This window comes from Oncorhynchus tshawytscha, linkage group LG11 (assembly GCF_018296145.1).
Source record: "Oncorhynchus tshawytscha isolate Ot180627B linkage group LG11, Otsh_v2.0, whole genome shotgun sequence".
NCBI lineage: Eukaryota > Metazoa > Chordata > Actinopteri > Salmoniformes > Salmonidae > Oncorhynchus > Oncorhynchus tshawytscha.
The window spans coordinates 5,027,396-5,045,669 of record NC_056439.1 but is presented as its reverse complement, the minus strand read 5'-3'; the positions used below and the strand labels follow the sequence as shown (position 1 = coordinate 5,045,669).

Here is an 18,274-nt window from a genome sequence, read left to right as displayed (position 1 = left end):
AAGAGATCATATTTCTTCATTTCTTCATGGAAAGAGCAGGTGTTCATAATGTTTTGTACACTCACTGTATAAGGCATTTATACAATGAACAAAAATAAACGCTACATGCAACAATTTTAAAGATTTTACTGAGTCAATTGAAATAAATGAATTGGGCCCTATTGATATCACATGACTGGGCAGGGGTGCAGCCATGGGTGGACCTTGGAGGGCATAGGCCCACCCACTTGGAAGCCAAGTTTTTTGTTCAGTGTATTTATGATGTTCACAAATGCCTGTTTACATTACTTCCATTCAACTACTTAATTTATTCCCCAAGACACTTTTAATGAGAAAATGTTTATCAAGTTCATGCATATTTTTAGTTGAGATGTGTATTTGTAGTTTTCATATGGTGTATTTAACACTGTTTATTAAACACAAAATGGGACTTTTCATTCTAATACTTTCATTGAGAATCTCTTTAATATACATCACATCTGATCTCACCCTATTCTGCATGCACACAACAGAGCTTTATAACCAATATACACTTACTAAATATACCTACACACTAACAAACACCTACTGTACACGTCAAAATAGTTTAGTCAGGTTTGTCTGACGTTTGACTCATAGCTGACTCATATTTATCCACAACATCATATTTATGTCCACCATGATGGGTTTCACAACAATTAAGTCATTCTATAACTGCACTATAGGACTCAAACGTAGTGGGGATGGGTAAACAGTCCATTTTGAAAGTGTGTTTATTATCTGTGTGTACGTACCTGAGGGAGTGTGTGAAATCTCTATCACCTCTCTCTCTTCCAAGCAGAGGAGGGTCCAGGCTTGTAAATACATGTGTTTGGAGAGACAGTAAACCGAGGATAGATAAAGCATAGTTGCATATTTACCTTAGAGGGGATGTAGATGGAATAAAGTAATTATATTCTACTCTGTTCTTGCTAAGACACTGCTCTTTCTAAACAAGTCTGCATTGATTTTGAAAGATTCTGATCACGAATAGGAGATTTGACATGTAACGTAATAAGCTTTACCGTATTTCAAAAAACAGTAGTGCGCATCACCTTTTCATTTAGCCACACCCTTTGAGCTATGACGCCAACCAATAAGATCCTTTCTCTTCAGTGTAAACGGAAGTGAACAGTGACCAACAACAATTACCACGTTTACGCTTTTATTGTTGTTATTTAAACGTTTATTAACCTAATGTTGGAACTCAAATATGACAAATTTAACAGCACAATATCACATACTTACCCCGTGTAGACTTTAGTTCGCGTTGGAGACAGGACTTGGTTGATCGATGTTATCTAGGTAACGCTAGGTACTAGCTGCTAACAATCATGGCTAACTGTATGGTTTATCACACTCAAATAGCCTCCATCGTGGAGGTGCTAGCGAATGCAGTCGTGGTAGACAGATATCTGTAAACTCATAGACGACCATGTCGTGTTTAATTTGGAAATTTCTCAAAGCCAGAAAGAAAATTTTGAAGGAGGTGGAGGCTGCGTCGCATTTCATATACAGCTCAGTGCCTGTCGCCCCGTTCCCCTCTGTACATGTGTTCAGATGTGTTTCCTAGAATTACATTTTGGTCAGTTTTTGATACAAAGTAATAATTCCCCTGATTTACTTAGCTATCTTGCGCAAAGACACAAAATATTATATTCTAACTAGATTCTTGATTTACTGATTTTACTATTATTTAGTCAAGATGCATGTTACATAATACATTGTCGCAACCCCTATTACCAGCCTGTTCAACCTCTCTTTCATATCGTCTGAGATCCCCAAGGATTGGAAAGCTGCCGCAGTCATCCCCCTCTTCAAAGGGGGAGACACCCTGGACCCAAACTGTTACAGACCTATATCCATCCTGCCCTGCCTATCTAAGGTCTTCGAAAGCCAAGTCAACAAACAGGTCACTGACCATCTCGAATCCCACCGTACCTTCTCCGCTGTGCAATCTGGTTTCCGAGCCGGTCACGGGTGCACCTCAGCCACACTCAAGGTACTAAACGATATCATAACCGCCATCGATAAAAGACAGTACTGTGCAGCCGTCTTCATCGACCTTGCCAAGGCTTTCGACTCTGTCAATCACCATATTCTTATCGGCAGACTCAGTAGCCTCGGTTTTTCGGATGACTGCCTTGCCTGGTTCACCAATTACTTTGCAGACAGAGTTCAGTGTGTCAAATCGGAGGGCATGCTGTCCGGTCCTCTGGCAGTCTCTATGGGGGTGCCACAGGGTTCAATTCTCGGGCCGACTCTTTTCTCTGTATATATCAATGATGTTGCTCTTGCTGCGGGTGATTCCCTGATCCACCTCTACGCAGACGACACCATTCTATATACTTTCGGCCCGTCATTGGACACTGTGCTATCTAACCTCCAAACAAGCTTCAATGCCATACAACACTCCTTCCGTGGCCTCCAACTGCTCTTAAACGCTAGTAAAACCAAATGCATGCTTTTCAACCGATCGCTGCCTGCACCCGCATGCCCGACTAGCATCACCACCCTGGGTGGTTCCGACCTTGAATATGTGGACATCTATAAGTACCTAGGTGTTTGGCTAGACTGCAAACTCTCCTTCCAGACTCATATCAAACATCTCCAATCGAAAATCAAATCAAGAGTCGGCTTTCTATTCCGCAACAAAGCCTCCTTCACTCACACCGCCAAGCTTACCCTAGTAAAACTGACTATCCTACCGATCGATGTCATCTACAAAATGGCTTCGAACACTCTACTCAGCAAACTGGATGCAGTCTATCACAGTGCCATCCGTTTTGTCACTAAAGCACCTTATACCACCCACCACTGCGACTTGTATGCTCTAGTCGGCTGGCCCTCGTTACATATTCGTCGCCAGACCCACTGGCTCCAGGTCATCTACAAGTCCATGCTAGGTAAAGCTCCGCCTTATCTCAGTTCGCTGGTCACGATGGCAACACCCATCTGTAGCACGCGCTCCAGCAGGTGTATCTCACTGATCATCCCTAAAGCCAACACCTCATTTGGCCGCCTTTCGTTCCAGTACTCTGCTGCCTGTGACTGGGACGAATTGCAAAAATTGCTGAAGTTGGAGACTTTTATCTCCCTCACCAACTTCAAACATCAGCTATCTGAGCAGCTAACCGATCGCTGCAGCTGTACATAGTCTATTGGTAAATAGCCCACCCATTTTCACCTACCTCATCCCCATACTGTTTATATTTATTTACTTTTCTGCTCTTTTGCACACCAATATCTCTACCTGTACATGACCATCTGATCATTTATCACTCCAGTGTTAATCTGCAAAATTGTAATTATTCGCCTACCTCCTCATGCCTTTTGCACACATTGTATATAGACTCCCCCCTTTGTTTTCTACTGTGTTATTGACTTGTTAATTGTTTACTCCATGTGTAACTCTGTGTTGTCTGCTCACACTGCTATGCTTTATCTTGGCCAGGTCGCAGTTGCAAAAGAGAACTTGTTCTCAACTAGCCTACCTGGTTAAATAAAGGTGAAATAAAAATAAATAAATAAAAACATAATACATCAATCAATAAACAGTATATCAAGAAATTGATAAGTGTTACCTTACATCCTCGCCAATTCTAGATAGTGTAAATACATATACAGCTGAGCATTGACAATACCTAACCTAACCACCTCTTTTCCCCCAATCACTCTCTCAGGTGAAGGACATCTCACTGGAGGCCAGAGGATCTCTGTGAAGCCAGTGGGACACAATACATGGAGAGATGACCAACCAATCACTATTGATGAGGGGAGTGGAACCTCAACCCAGCATGTTATCATGATAGAGGTTAGTGTAATATTGTTGCATAAAAAATTACAGTTACTTTGTAAATAAAATGTGAACAGTTTATTTCAGAAAGACTACCCTCCGGTATTAACTTGCCTACACTTAAGTTCTAATTTATCTGCCATAGCCACCTGAGAGTCAACAAAAAAAGGTTTTGAAATGTTTATATTTTTTGGGGTGAACAAAAGCATGTTACAAAGAAACAAATGTGAACACATATTTGTATAGATTTGTTGTATTATATTTGCACTGTAGTGGAAATTATGACTCAGTTAACAGTAAATATGAACAGAGAACTTTTATTAACAAGCTCTTATTTGATCTGGAAATGCCCAGAATGTCCTCTCAAATGTATAATAGGACCTGACACAGTGGCATGAGGGCAAAAATGAATTGCTGGGTCTCAGGAGGATAGGGGAGCTTGTGAGACTTCCCTATGACGTTGTTATCCAATTCAACTCATATGCCGGTAATAACCTCCTCTCTTATTGTGTCAGTCTGTAGATGCAGTGGCTGCAGGTCCTGGAGGATCATCTCTGGTCAAGCAGAAGAGGACTGAAGGAGAGGAGAACCCACGACACAGCAGAGACATCCAGACTGGAGCAGCGTCTGGAGCACCCCCCTGTAGCCACGGAGCACCTCGCCTCGCAGCCCAGGACCCAACACAGCATCACAGAGGTCAGAGGAACGCAGAACACCTTCCTTAAGTCAGAGACAGACACCAAAAGTTTAACTGTAACACAAAGGCTCTTACACACAGCATCAGACCCAGAGAGACTGGGGCTGGGGACACTGTGCTGTTTTCCTGGCTCAGAGTATTTACCGGTATGTCGCCAGAGCCAGAGGATGGTTCATTCCCTTGGAGATGGTGACACATTACACACTGGTGTTGATGATCTGTCTTGTTCTTACACCACAGTGATGGATCCTGGCAACATGCCCTTGGGTTTAGAGACACAGACTGATCTGTCTAGAGGGGACTGGAACCGGTACAGTAGTAGTGTATACTCTGAAGGGTGCCTAGATAAGAAAAGGGAGGGTCTCATCGTAGATAAAGTGACTGTGAAAGTGAAGGGCTACGTTCCTCCCACATGGAATGCAGATAGTCACCTAGGAGACGGACACTTAGATTACAGGGAAAGCTTAGAGACAAATCCAAATGTCGCGACCCACTCCCCTTTACACATGTTCATGGATCGCGACCCAGTGTGCACATCCATGGGGCCTTCCGAATCACACGGCCGCATCCTTTTCGATCAGGTAATGCACTCAAATGACACGACTAGAGCCAAGGCTCAGGGAGGGGGAGCAACATCAGGCGATGTTAAAGAGAAACGGTTCTTGTGCGTGTTCTGTAACAAAGGCGTGAAACCCTTCAGCTGTACCCAGTGTCACATGCGCTTCGCCCAGGCTGGTGACCTGAAGATGCACCGGAGGGTCCACACAGGGGAGAAATTGTTCGGCTGCCACCTGTGCCGGGCCAGTTTCTCACACTCGTCCAAGAGGTTCTCAGAGCTACCTCAGGATACACCAGCAGAAAAAGCATTCCACTCAATAACATAGAAAGTATCCATTCCACTTGATAGCTTCTGACATTTACATCAAACCCTGCATTAAAGACAATTTTGAATAACAAGAGTAACAGATTTCAGTGTAGAATATTCCTGGGTAGAATATTTTTCAACTACTCTACTTCCTGGGTAAAAGTTGAAAGTGTTTTATCTGTGTGTGCATGTAACACAGGAGGTTGAAGAGAGGAGGACGGCTCATAATAATGGCTGGGATGGAGTCAATGGAATGGTATCAACCACATGGATGTGTTTGATTCCATTCCATTTACTCCATTGCAGCCATTACTATAGGACTCCTCAATTAAGGTGCCATCAGCTGCCTCTGATATATACGTACCTGAGGGAGTGTATGTCTGTGCAATCTGTGTCACCTGTCTCTTCCAGGAGGAGGAGGGTCCAGAGGTGCTGCTGGTGAAGGAGGAGGGGTGTGAGGAGGGTCTGGGGAACCCTGGGGGGAACATGGTCATGGAGGACAACCAGACGACACCTCCTCCTGAACCCACAGAGGAACCAGCTGAGCAGCACAGGACCACACACAGTCTCACTGAGGTGAGCCCACTGTGAACTACAGTCTGAATGGTATTAGGCCAGTTCCTATATCCACAGTGTCTAGAGTTGTACCTTTTAAAATCATAATGAATATCATAATGAATACAGACAGGTGGGGACCTGATCCTAGATCAGCACTCCTACTCATAAACTCTTTGTGGATATGGGCCCAGGACTTAATTTTGTCTTAAGTGTGGGACCATGTCTTTGAATTATCAAACCATTAAAGAGTGTCAAGTATTCAAATCAACTAAAACATTTGCATAGTGTCAAATTACATTTAGATTTTAGTCATTTAGAGCAGATGCTCTTATCCAGAGTGACTTATAGTAGTTTTTCCCCATATTGGTCCCCAAACCCTGGAGTTGCAAGCACCATGCTTTACAAATTGAGCCACATGGGAAATTAACACTTTGGTATAGTTCACCTAACATTGCCCAATCAGATTTCTGGATCCAACATCCTCTCACTCTGTATCTCTTACAGTCAGTAGACATGGAGGATGGGAAGCCTGATCTGCTACTAGTCAAAGAGGAGACAATAAGATGGACCAGAGAGCATTGACCTGCTGAGTGGACTAAAGATGGGGGAGCAAAGTAAGTGAGAAATCCAGCGCCTAGTGAAAGTCTACACTAGGGTCCGCAATACATGTCATGTTGATATGATTTTCAGTTTGCTTCCATATGGCTGGTTTCACATTCGCCTCCAGGGATCCTAAGGGAAAAATAATCTAAAACAATTGCCATGTGTATTTACAATCCCCTTCAAACAGATTACTCATTTACCTAGCTCTTATCAAAACTCTTATCAATTTATAAATTACAGTGCATGGAGAATGCTCTTATTTCTGTCAGAAAAAATAGCAGAAACTTTTTCCACTTGGAATATGGCAGGTTCGTTCCTCCTTGTGCATGGTTTCCTCGCGCGTAAAGGTGGTGGAATTAAGTAAAGGTCAGAATACGGCATATCGGGACACAGCTCCACCACACCTTCATTTATTCGATCTCCTCAAACAAATAGCTACTCTCATGCTTAAGGTCAGATTACACATAGAGAGAAAAGCGCATAAAAAGTGAATCGGGGCCATAGTGACTTGTCAGATAAATATCAACAAGCTAGACTAGCTATGTGCAGCAAAAATCTGTCGCCCCTGAACAAGGCAGTTAACCCACTGTTCCTAGGCCGTCACTGAAAATAAGAATGTGTTCTTAACTCACTTGCCTACTTAAATAAAGGTTCAAATAAAATAAAATGTCTGGAGGCAGTATTCCACACTGAAATCTGTTAAGCTCAGTTCAGATACATAAGATGATACACGACGGTCTTAAGAAGCTAGCATAACCTGAAAGGCCGCTCAGCAAGAAAGAAGCCACTGCTCCAAAACCGCCATAAAAAAGCCAGACTACAGTTTGCAACTGCACATGGGGACAAAGATCCTCTGGTTTGATGAAATAAAAATAGAACTGTTTGGCCATAATGACCATCGCTATGTTTGGAGGAAAAGGGGGGATGCTTGCAAGCCGAAGAACACCATCCCGACCTTTGAAGCACAGGGGAAGGCTACCCGAAACGTTTGACCCACGTTAAGCAATTTAAAGGCAATGCTACCAAATACTAATTGAGTTAACGTAAACTTCTGACCCACTGGGAATGTGATGAAAGCTGAAATAAATCATTCTCTACTATTATTCTGACATTTCACATTCTTAAAATAAACTGTTGATCCTAACTGACCTAAGTTAATTTTTACTAGGATTAAATGTCAGAAATTGTGAAAAACTGATTTTAAATGTATTTGGCTAAGGTGTATGTAAACTTCCAACTTCAACTGTATAGGGAACTGGATGAGGTGACCTGAGGAAAGAATGAGTATGATGAGGCAGAGTAGATGATATGGTGATGGTTGGTGTGATGGGGTCTATAAAAATGCTTCACTGATGAAAAGTGACAAACTTTTCCTGTTCTTTGACGCTGGTGTTTTATAATTAGGACATTTTTGTCCTTTAATTGATGTTTACTTGACATAAAAGTAGTGAAGCTGTGTGTAAATGTAATATTAAACCTTTTCCAAAGTATTAAAAAAGTTATTTTTATCAAAGTGAGGGTACTAGATTTATGGAAAAAGTAAAGTGTTAACATAGGGTAAGTAAATCCATTTGAATTTAATAACTTTTTGAACATAACCTTCCATAGATATGTACCCATTGTGGAATTGATCCGAACCTGACTACATGGACCTGAATGCCAAAACATTTGCGAAATAAAGGTGCTTAAAGTTGACCCATTTTGCATATCCCACCATACCATGAGACATCCATGTCTTCATCACTGGAAAAGATAAACAGTTGAGAATGATAGAATTTTAAAAAAAAAATTAAGTGACCTTTTTTAAAAACCTTTAACATCAATGATCTAAAAACGTGTAAAAGCAGATTTTTTTTCATCTGAGGGTTTTGGGTTTTTCCCGCCATCGGTTGAGACACAACATGCTCTTGAATACAGCATTTCAATCATAGAAATAGATACAGTGCCTTCAGAAAGTATTCACACCCTTTGACTTTCCACATTTTGTTGTTCATTTAAAATTAATTTCAATTGAGATTTTATGTCATTTATCTACACACAATAACCCATAATGTCCAAGTGGAATTTTGTTTTAGAAATGTTTACAAATGAATTAAAATGATAAACTGAAATGTCTTGAGTCAATAAGTATTCAACCCCTTTGTTATGGCAAGCCTAAATAAGTTCAGGAATAAAAATGTGTTTTAACAAATCACATAAGTTGCATCATGGACTCATTCTGTGTTCAATAATAGTGGTTAACATGATTTTTCAACGACTACCCCATCTCTGTACCCAAAACATACAATTATCTGTAAGGTCCCTCAATCGAAGTAGTGAATTTCAAGCACAGATTGAACCACAAAGACCAGGGAGATTTGTCAATACCATGTAAAGAACGGCAACGACTGGTAGATGTGTACAAATATTTTTTTAAATGACGCTCAACATCTCTTTGAGCATGGTGAAGTTATTAATTAGGCTTTGGATGGTGTATAAATCCCAGTCACTACAAAGATACTGGCGTCAGAAAGGAAGGAACTGCTCAGGGATTTCACCACAAGGCCGATGGTGATTATAAAACAGTTACAGAGTTTAATGGTTGTGATATGAGAGAACTGAGGATGGATCAACAACATTGTAATTACTCCACAATACTAACCTGATTGTCAGAGTGAAAAGAAGGAAGCCTTTTGCTGAATAAAAATATTCCACAACATGCATCCTGTTTGCAACAAGGCAAATAATGTGTCAAAGAAAGGAACTTTATGTCCTGAATACAAAGCGTTATGTTTTGGGAAAATCCAACATAACACATCACTGAGTACCACTCTTCAAACATCATGTTATGGGTATGCTTGTCATCGGCAAGGACTAGGGAGTTTTTTGGGGGGATAAACAGAAACGGAATATAGCTAAGCACAGGCAAAATCCTAGAGGAAAACCTGGTTCAGTCTGCTTTTCAACAGACACTGGGATACGAATTCACCTTTCAGCAGGACGATAACTTCAAACACAAGGCCAAATCTATACTGGAGTTGCTTATCAAGACGACATTGAATGTTCCTGAGTGGCTTAGTTTTGGCTTACAATTTTGACTTAAATCGGCTTGAGAATCTATGGGAAGACTTGAAAATGGCTATCGAGCAATGATCAAGAATAATTGGCAAATATTGTACAGCTCAGGTGTGCAAATCTCTTGGAGACTTACCCAAAAAGACTCACAGCTTTAATCACTGCCAAAGGTGTTTCTGACTCTTATCTCATCAAGATATAGATTTTGTTTAATTATTCATTAATTTGTCAAAAATGTTAGGATTTTGACATTACATTTTGACATTACATTATTTTGTGTAGATTGTGTAGATCGTTGACCAAAAAATGACAATTAATCCCACTCTGTAACACAACAAAATGTGGAAAAAGTCAAGCGGTGTGAATACTTCCTGTAGATGTAGTAGTTGCAGCAGCAGATACATATTTGGATGTGAGAGGTTTAAGTGCAGAAGATCTACAGGGCGGGTCTGATGTAGGATCGTTGGGGCCAAAGTCGTGGGATGGGGTGGTGGGTTTTTGAGAGTAGCGTATAAGTGCAGGGTTAGATAGTGGTTGAATTTTCCCCTTCTCCCTTTTTTTGCAATAGTGTTTCACGCCACAGATGATGTAAGACATGCGAGATGAGACAGGATGTCGAATGGTGCCAGAGAAGATGGTGCGTTACCACCACCAACAGCATGGGAGGTAAAATGTTTGCGAGACGCAGAGTTGGTGAAGCATGGAGGAGGAGGTGTGATGGTTTGGGGGTGCTTTGCTGTTGACACTGTCTGTGATTTATTTAGAATTCAAGGAAAACTTAACCAGCATGTCTACCACAACATTCTGCAGCGATACGCCGTCCCATCTGGTTTGCGCTTAGGACTATCATTTGTTTTTCAACAGGACAATGACCCAACAGACCTCCAGGCTGTGTAAGGGATATTTGATTGAGAAGGAGAGTGATGGAGTGCTGCATCAGATCACCTGGCCTCCACAATCACCAATCACAATCACCCAATCTCGAACCAATTGAGATGGTTTGGGATGAGTTGGACCACAGAGTGAAGGAAAAGCAGTGCTCAGCATATATGGGAACTCCTTCAAGCATTCCTCATGGAGCTGGTTGAGAGAATGCCAAGAGTGTGCATAGCTGTCATCAAGGCAAAGGGTGGCTACTTTGAAGAATCTCAAATATAAAATATATTTTGATTTGTTTAACACTTGTTTTGTTACTACATGATTCCATATGTGTTATTTCATCATTTTGATGTCTTTACTATTATTCTACAATGTAGAAAAATAAAGAAAACCCTTGAATGAGTAGATGTGTCCAAACTTTTGACTGGTACTGCATATATACCACTATCCACAACACGCCCCAGCACCCCTTCCCACTACTTTTGCCCTAACAGATCCTACAAAAGGCCGTCGGCCTGGGAGGCTGGAAATCCTTCTCTCAAAAGCCCCTGTAGTTTTGTACACGAAATCTCTGATACGCCAAAACATCTCTGCTGCTGTTACTACCAATTCAATCTTCTGGGATTTCCTTTCCATCTGTGCGGTACAATTAATGACCATAGCAATGAACACCAAGAAGACTTACTAAAGTACAAATTGTTGGGGTCACTCTGTCCTGGCCTACTACTCACAGGGATCCTCTCAGGCTCCCTCACCCTTAACCCACCATCTTCTACTTTCCTCACTGCATCAGCATATGACACTTTATGCACTGCTCTCACCCTGGCAACCTCACCCTGTCTCACTCACACAGGACATTTCTGATCCCCAGCAACATAGCCATCCCCACAATTGACATGCTCCACTTTTTCCACCGAAACTACTCACTCTTTTGTCCCATCCCCTCCTGTACACTTGACCATAAACTTGACACCTGAAACACGGTACTGGGTTCGTAACAAAAGCTCTCACGGGATAAGTTCTATGACTTTATCCGGCAAACACACTGAATCATTCACCATATACAGAAACACATATACACATATTCACCATATACAGAAACACAGCCTAAAACTCAAAACAGCAAGCAATGCAAATGTAGAAGCACGGGGCTAGGAAAAACTCCCTAGAAAGGCAGGAACCTAGGAAGAAACCTAGAGAGGAACCAGGCTGTGAGGGGTGGCCAGTCCTCTTCTGGCTGTGCCGGCTGCAGATTATAACAGTACATGGCCAAGATGTTCAAACCTTCATAGATGACCAGCAGTGTAAAATAATAATAATCACTGTGGTTGCAGAGGGTGCAACAGGTCAGCACCTCAGGAGTAAATGTCAATTGGCTTTGCATAGCCGATCATTCGGAGTTAGAGACAGCAGGTGCGGTAGAGAGAGAGAGAGTCGAAAACAGCAGGTCCGGGACAAGATAGCACGTCCGGTGAACAGGTCAGGGTTCCATAGCCGCAGGCACAATAGTTGAATACTTATTTTCCACCATAATTTGCAAATTAATTTATTAAAAATCCTACAGTGTGATTTTCTGGACTTTTTTTCTCATTTTGTCTGTCATAGTTTAAGTGTACCTATGATGAAAATTACAGGCCTCATCTTTTTAAATGGGAGAACTTGCACAATTGGTGGCTGACTAAATACTTTTTTGCCCCACTGTAACCCATGAAGATCTCTCCCATGGCACGAACCGTTGGGGAGCGCCAACCCGGACAGGAAGATCTCGTCAGTGACTCAACCCACTCAAGTGACGTACCCCTCCTAGGGACAGCATGGAAGAGCGCCAGTGACTCAGCCCCTGTGATAGGGTTAGAGGCAGAGAAACCCAGTGGAGAGAGGGGACCTGGCAAGGCAGAGACAGAAAGGGCGGTTTGTCACTCCAGTGCCTTTCCGTTCACCTTCACACCCCTGGGCCAGACTACACTCAATCATAGGACCTACTGAAGAGATGAGTCTTCAACAAAGACTTAAAGGTTGAGACTGAGTCTGCGTCTCTCAATTGGATAGGCAGACTATTCCATAAAAATGGAAAGCCCTGCCTCCAGCTGTTTGCTTAGAAATTCTACGGACAATAAGGAGGCCTGCGTCTTGTGACCGTAGCGTACGTGTAGGTATGTACGGCAGGACCAAATCGGAAAGATAGGTAGGGGCAAGCCCATGTAATGCTTTGTAGGTTAGCAGTAGAACCTTGAAATTAGCCCTAGCCTTAACAGGAAGCCAGTGTAGAGAGGCTAAACACTGGAGTAATATGATACATTTTTTTGGTTCTAGTCAAGATTCTAGCAGCCGTGTTTAGCACTAACTGAAGTTCATTTAGAGCTTTATCCGGGTAGCCAGAAAGTAGAGCATTGCAGTAGTCTAATCTAGAATTGACAAACGCATGGATTCTTTTTTCTGCATCATTTTTGGACAGAAAGTTTCAGATTTTTGCAATGTTACGTAGATGGAAAAAAGCTGTCCTTGAAACAGTCCTGATATGTTCGTCAAAAGAGAGATCAGGGTCCATGGTAAACGCCGAGGTCCTTCACAGTTTTATTTGAGACGACTGTACAACCATCAAGATTGTCAGATCCAACAGAAGATCTCTTTGTTTCTTGGGACTTAGAACTAGCATCTCTGAGTTTAAAAGTAAAACATTTTCCGCCATCCACTTCCTTATGTCTGAAACACAGGGAGGGCCATTTTGGGGCTTCACCATGTTTCATTGAAATGTACAGCAGTGTATCGTCCGCATAGCAGTGAAAGCTAACATTATGTTTCCAAATGATATCACCAAGAGGTAAAATATATAGTGAAAACAATAGTGGTCCCAAAACGGAACCTTGAGGAACACCGAAATGTACAGTTGATTTGTCAGAGGACAAACCATCCACAGAGACAAACTGAAATCTTTCCGACAGATAAGATCTACACCAGGCCAGAACTTGTCAGTGTAGACATATTGGGGTTTCCAATCTCTCCAAAAGAATGTGGTGATCGATGGTATCAAAGCAGCACTAAGGTCTAGGAGCATGAGGACAGATGCAGAGCCTTGGTCTGACGCCATTAAAAGGTAATTTACCACCTTCACGAGTGCAGTCTCAGTGCTATGATGGGTCTAAAACCAGACTGAAGCATTTCGTATACATTGTTTGTCTTCAGGAAGGCAGTGAGTTGCTGCGCAACATCTTTTCAGAAATGTTTGAGAGGAATGGGAGATTCAATATAGGCCGATTAAGTTTTTAAAATATTTTCAGGGTCAAGATTTGACCTTTTTCAAGAGAGGCTTTATTACCTCCACTTTTAGTGAGTTTGGTACACATCCGGTGGATAAGGAGGCATTTATTATGTTCAACATAGGAAGGCCAAGCACAGGAAGCAGCTCTTTCAGTAGTTTAGTTGGAATAGGGTCCAGTATGCAGCTTGAAGGCTTAGAGGCCATGACTATTTTCATCAATGTGTCGAGAAATAGTATGAAAATCTTGAGTGTCTCCCTTGATCCTAGGTCCTGGCAGTGTTGTGCAGACTCAGGACAACTGAGCTTTGAGGAAATACGCAGATTTAAAGAGGAGTCCATCGTTTGCTTTCTAATGATCATGATCTTTTTGTCAAAGAAGTTTATGAATTTATTACTGCTGAAGTGAAAGCCATACTCTCTTGGGGAATGCTGCATTTTAGTTAGCTTTGCGACAGCATCAAAAATAAATGTTCCATTGTTATTTTTCTCCTCCATTAAGTTGGAAAAATAGAAAGATTGAGCAGCAGTGAGGGCTCTTGGCTCTTGGACAAAACCAAGAGTCGGTGATGGTTCCGAAAGCCTTTTGAAGTGGGTCTGTGGACTTTTCCATTTGAATATTAAAGTCACCAAAAATGTGAATATTATCTGCCATTATTACAAGGTCCGATAGGAATTCAGGGAACTCAGTGAGGAACGCTGTATATGGCCCAGGAGGCCTGTAAACAGTAGCTATAAAAAGTGATTGAGTAGGCTGCATAGATTTCATGACTAAGAAGCTCAAAAGATGAAAATGCAGTCCTTTTTTTTGTAAATTGAAATTTGCTATCCTAAATGTTAGGAACACCTCCGCCTTTACGGGATGCACAGGGGATATGGTCACTAGTGTAACCAGGAGAAGAGGCTTCATTTAACACTCATCAGGCTTAAGCCATGTTTCAGTCAGGCCAATCACATGAATATTATGATCAGGGATTAGTTCATTGACTATAACTGCCTTGGACGTGAGGGATCTAACATTAAGTACCTCTATTTTGAGATGTGAGATATCACAATCTCTTTCAATAATGACAGGAATGGAGGAGGTCTTTATTCCAGTGAGATTGCTAAGGCGAACATCACCATGTTTCATTTTGCCCAACCTAGGTTGAGGCACAGATGGGGATAGCTCAATTGACTACACTGACTGTGCTAGTGGCAGACTCCACTAAGCTGGCAGGCTGGCTAACAGCCTGCTGCCTGGCCTGCATCCTATCTCATTGTGGACCTAGAGGAGTTAGAGCCCTGTCTATGATCATAGATAAGATGAGAGCATCCCCCAGCTAGGATGGAGTCAATCACTCCTCAGCAGTCCAGGCTTGATCATTAGGGTGAGGCTCGGAAGCCTTCACCTCACCTAACGACCCAAGTTATTTCTCCTCACTTTTGTCAGGATCAATTTCAAGTTCACTATCCATGACTGGTTTTCAGCATTTTTCTCTTCTGTGCTTGACCCAAAGGAGAAAGTACTCAGCTTATATTTTGCAGTCGGTTGGGGTTTGCACCTCGTGCCATTCTTGCTGCTTCAATTCCTCTTGCCATCCACCCTCTTCCTCGCCCGGTCCTCCAACATGATGACTTCTATCTCTGTGTGAGACTTCAGGAACGTCTACAGGTTGCATGCACACATACCATTTGAGATGCAAAAATACCATCGGAGACGCAAATGCATGTGCTTTGAGGTTCGCAGACCTTGTGGCATCAGTGTGCATAATCTGCAGCATTAGTGGGTACTTAGTGGAACCACACTGCTTTCAGGGCAGGTCTACCGATGACTAAGTGACTAAGTTCATTTTCATAGCAGGTTAGGAGAATTTACGCAGCAGGTTAGGAGAGTTATGTTAAGGTTAAAACCTCTTAAGGATCCAACCTTTTTTTTTCAATTTTCCTCTAAAATGACATCCAAATCTAACTGCCTGTAGCTCAGGACCTGAAGCAAGGATATGCATATTCTTGATACCATTTGAAAGGAAAAACTTGTATCAAGACTGCCCTAATAGCTACTGTAAATTGGACATTCCAGTTAGATTAACACGAAATTAAGCTTTCTGCCCATATCAGATGTCTATGTCCTGGGATTTTTGTTGTTACTTACAACCTCATGCTAATCACATTAGCCTACGTTAGCTCAACTGTCCCGTTGCGGGGGACACTGGTCGCACAGTTAAGGAAAGGGTTAGCTAAAATGCTCAAATTATCCTAGTCCCTACTCGAAAATATCTAATTACAACCAGACCTGCCCTGAGAACAGTCTTGTTTTCCACTAATATAATTATGCGCTGAATGTTTCTCTTTTCTTGTGACCAATGTGCAGTCCGCACTCCGAAATGCAAAGGGCAGCAATACCCAACACAGCGTTAAGTCTGACGGAAATCCACACGAAGAAGAAGTAAACTGAAGTGAACAGTGACTGAACCATTTCCACGTTGGCGTTTTTATTGTTATTTAGACGTTTATTAACACCCTGGAACTCAACATATTACTAATTTAACTGGACAGCATCACATACTTACAAGGTAGTGTTTCATTCGAGTTGAAGACCGGACTTGGTTGATAAATGTTATATAGGTGACGCTAGCTAGCTAGCTGCTAACAATGGCTAACTGTATGGTTTTTCACACTCAAATAGCCTCCATCATGGAGGTACTAGCAAATGCAGCCGTGGCAGACATCTGTAAACTCGTAGACGACGACTATGCAGTGTTTCGATTGGAAATAACTCAAAGCCAGAAAGAAAACAGGGCATTGCGTAGGAAACTACAGCTACTGGAACTGAAGGTGGCACGGGAGTGCGCAGAAGGGACCAATAGTGTCAAGATCCTCGACCGATACAGAGGAATGCCAAGAGGTACAATTTGCAATAGGCGGAGGCTGTCTCCCTGTTACCTAGAATTAGGGTCAGGGATAGATTTAGAATATATATTTTTTTATATTGTTATAGACACCACCCCCTTCGGCACACCATATTTTTTTGTAAACAAATCCGTGCGCCAAGATGCAATTCGACACGTGTTAAGTTATGTGGAAGTCAAAGCCCCATTATAATAAAGCCATAATAACATTTGTGATGTGGCATAGGCTACAGTTTTCAGGATTTCCACACATTTGTAAGCAGGGTCCTTTAAAAAAAATGCCTTTTTAAATACAAATTTCACGCAATTCTACTTCATTTACATGACAAAATACATGAGCTAAATCGTTTTTAATATCACATAAATGAGTGGCTACACTGACAAACAGAGATAAATCTGGTCTTGAATTCGAACCCAAAAATTGCCCAGGCTCACCTAATGATGAAGATGAAGCCATAGGCTACTACTCCCAGTGATGGCCGATGTGCTCCTCTTGGCAATAGCCTATCTCAAGATGAGCTACTTAGAAAAACAGTGCTACTGTTAGCAAGAAATTGGGAGCCACAGCCAACCATAGAAATATAATCATAGATGGCAGTTCCCATTCAAGTCATGAGTGGTTTAAATCCACTTGTTGAATCTATGCCAATGTGCATTGAAGCCGTTCTGGCACTCTTGATGGCCCAACACCCTTTTTAAGACACTTTATGCTGGTGTTTCCTTTGTTTTGGCAGTTTACCTGTATGTGCTTGTGATCAAATGTAATCCTGTTATTTTTTTTAGAAACTATTGAGCCTCTGTGGTTAAACTATGCTCTCTGTTGTATTTTGAACATTGAGGGCGGACTCCTGTGGTTGGATAAAAAATAAATATATTTGCCTCTTGGGCCCAGTCCCTGACTCACACAATTGGCCAGTCACATTTCTTTATTATGCAGTTTATTTTATTAATCAGTTACCCAATCAAGGTGCCCCCCCATCTGATGATTAGCAGAGTGGCAGCAGCAGGCTGTCTACACTCATTGAGAGCGGGCCCCTGAATCCTCCTGTAGTTGACGGTTGCAGTAAAAAAAAAACATTTTTGCGGTCTGTTGGTCCACTACGGGTCTGAGCCTAGGTGCTTCATCCTCAGTAAGCCCCTGCATTAATCTGTCCCTGACTGGGGTTGGTCAGTTTTTGGATCGTATGCAATAATGCCCCTGATTACTTAGCTAGCTATCTTGCACAAAGACGTTATCATATTCTAATTAGATTCCTGATTTACTGAATTACCTATTATTTACTATGGAAAGAATAATGCAAGGAACATAATCAATCAATCTATAAATCGGATATCAAGAAGTTATGCAAAGTCATCCTGACCAATTCTAGACAGTGTTAAAACTGTCAATATTGTACAATATAGCGTTCAGCATTGACAGTACCTAACCACCTCTTTTTCCCCAATCACTCTCTTAGGTGAAGGACATCTCACTGGAGGCCACAGGAGCTTTGTGAAGCCAACAGGACACAATACATGGAGAGATGACCAACCAATCACTGTTGATGAGGGGAGTGGAACCTCAACCCATCATGTTACCATGATAGAGGTTAGTGTAATAGTATTACATCAAAATTACAGTACATCAAATGTGTTTAGTTTATTTCAGAAAGGCTCC

General features: G+C 41.9%; 2 protein-coding genes across 5 annotated transcripts in view; both read left to right on the top strand.

Moving 5' to 3' along the window:
* Positions 1-18,274, top strand: part of LOC112232375 — a 232,714-nt gene that overhangs the window by 39,231 nt on the left and 175,209 nt on the right. The window lies entirely within an intron of this gene.
* Positions 1,960-10,691, top strand: LOC112232128 (zinc finger protein 69 homolog). 3 transcript variants are annotated; one of them, XM_042330567.1, is made up of 7 exons: positions 3,471-3,526; positions 3,702-3,832; positions 4,330-4,510; positions 5,788-5,952; positions 6,439-6,548; positions 10,160-10,257; positions 10,456-10,687. In XM_042330567.1, exons 3-5 carry the CDS (start codon positions 4,337-4,339, stop codon positions 6,514-6,516), a joined length of 417 nt encoding a protein of 138 aa, XP_042186501.1. In that variant the 5' UTR covers positions 3,471-3,526; positions 3,702-3,832; positions 4,330-4,336; the 3' UTR covers positions 6,517-6,548; positions 10,160-10,257; positions 10,456-10,687. The 3 variants fall into 3 exon arrangements, with proteins under 3 accessions (XP_042186500.1, XP_042186501.1, XP_024254705.1); XM_042330566.1 differs by lacking the exon at positions 3,471-3,526 and adding an exon at positions 1,960-2,020 and having other exon boundaries at positions 4,330-5,952; positions 10,456-10,691; XM_024398937.2 differs by having other exon boundaries at positions 4,330-5,952; positions 10,456-10,691.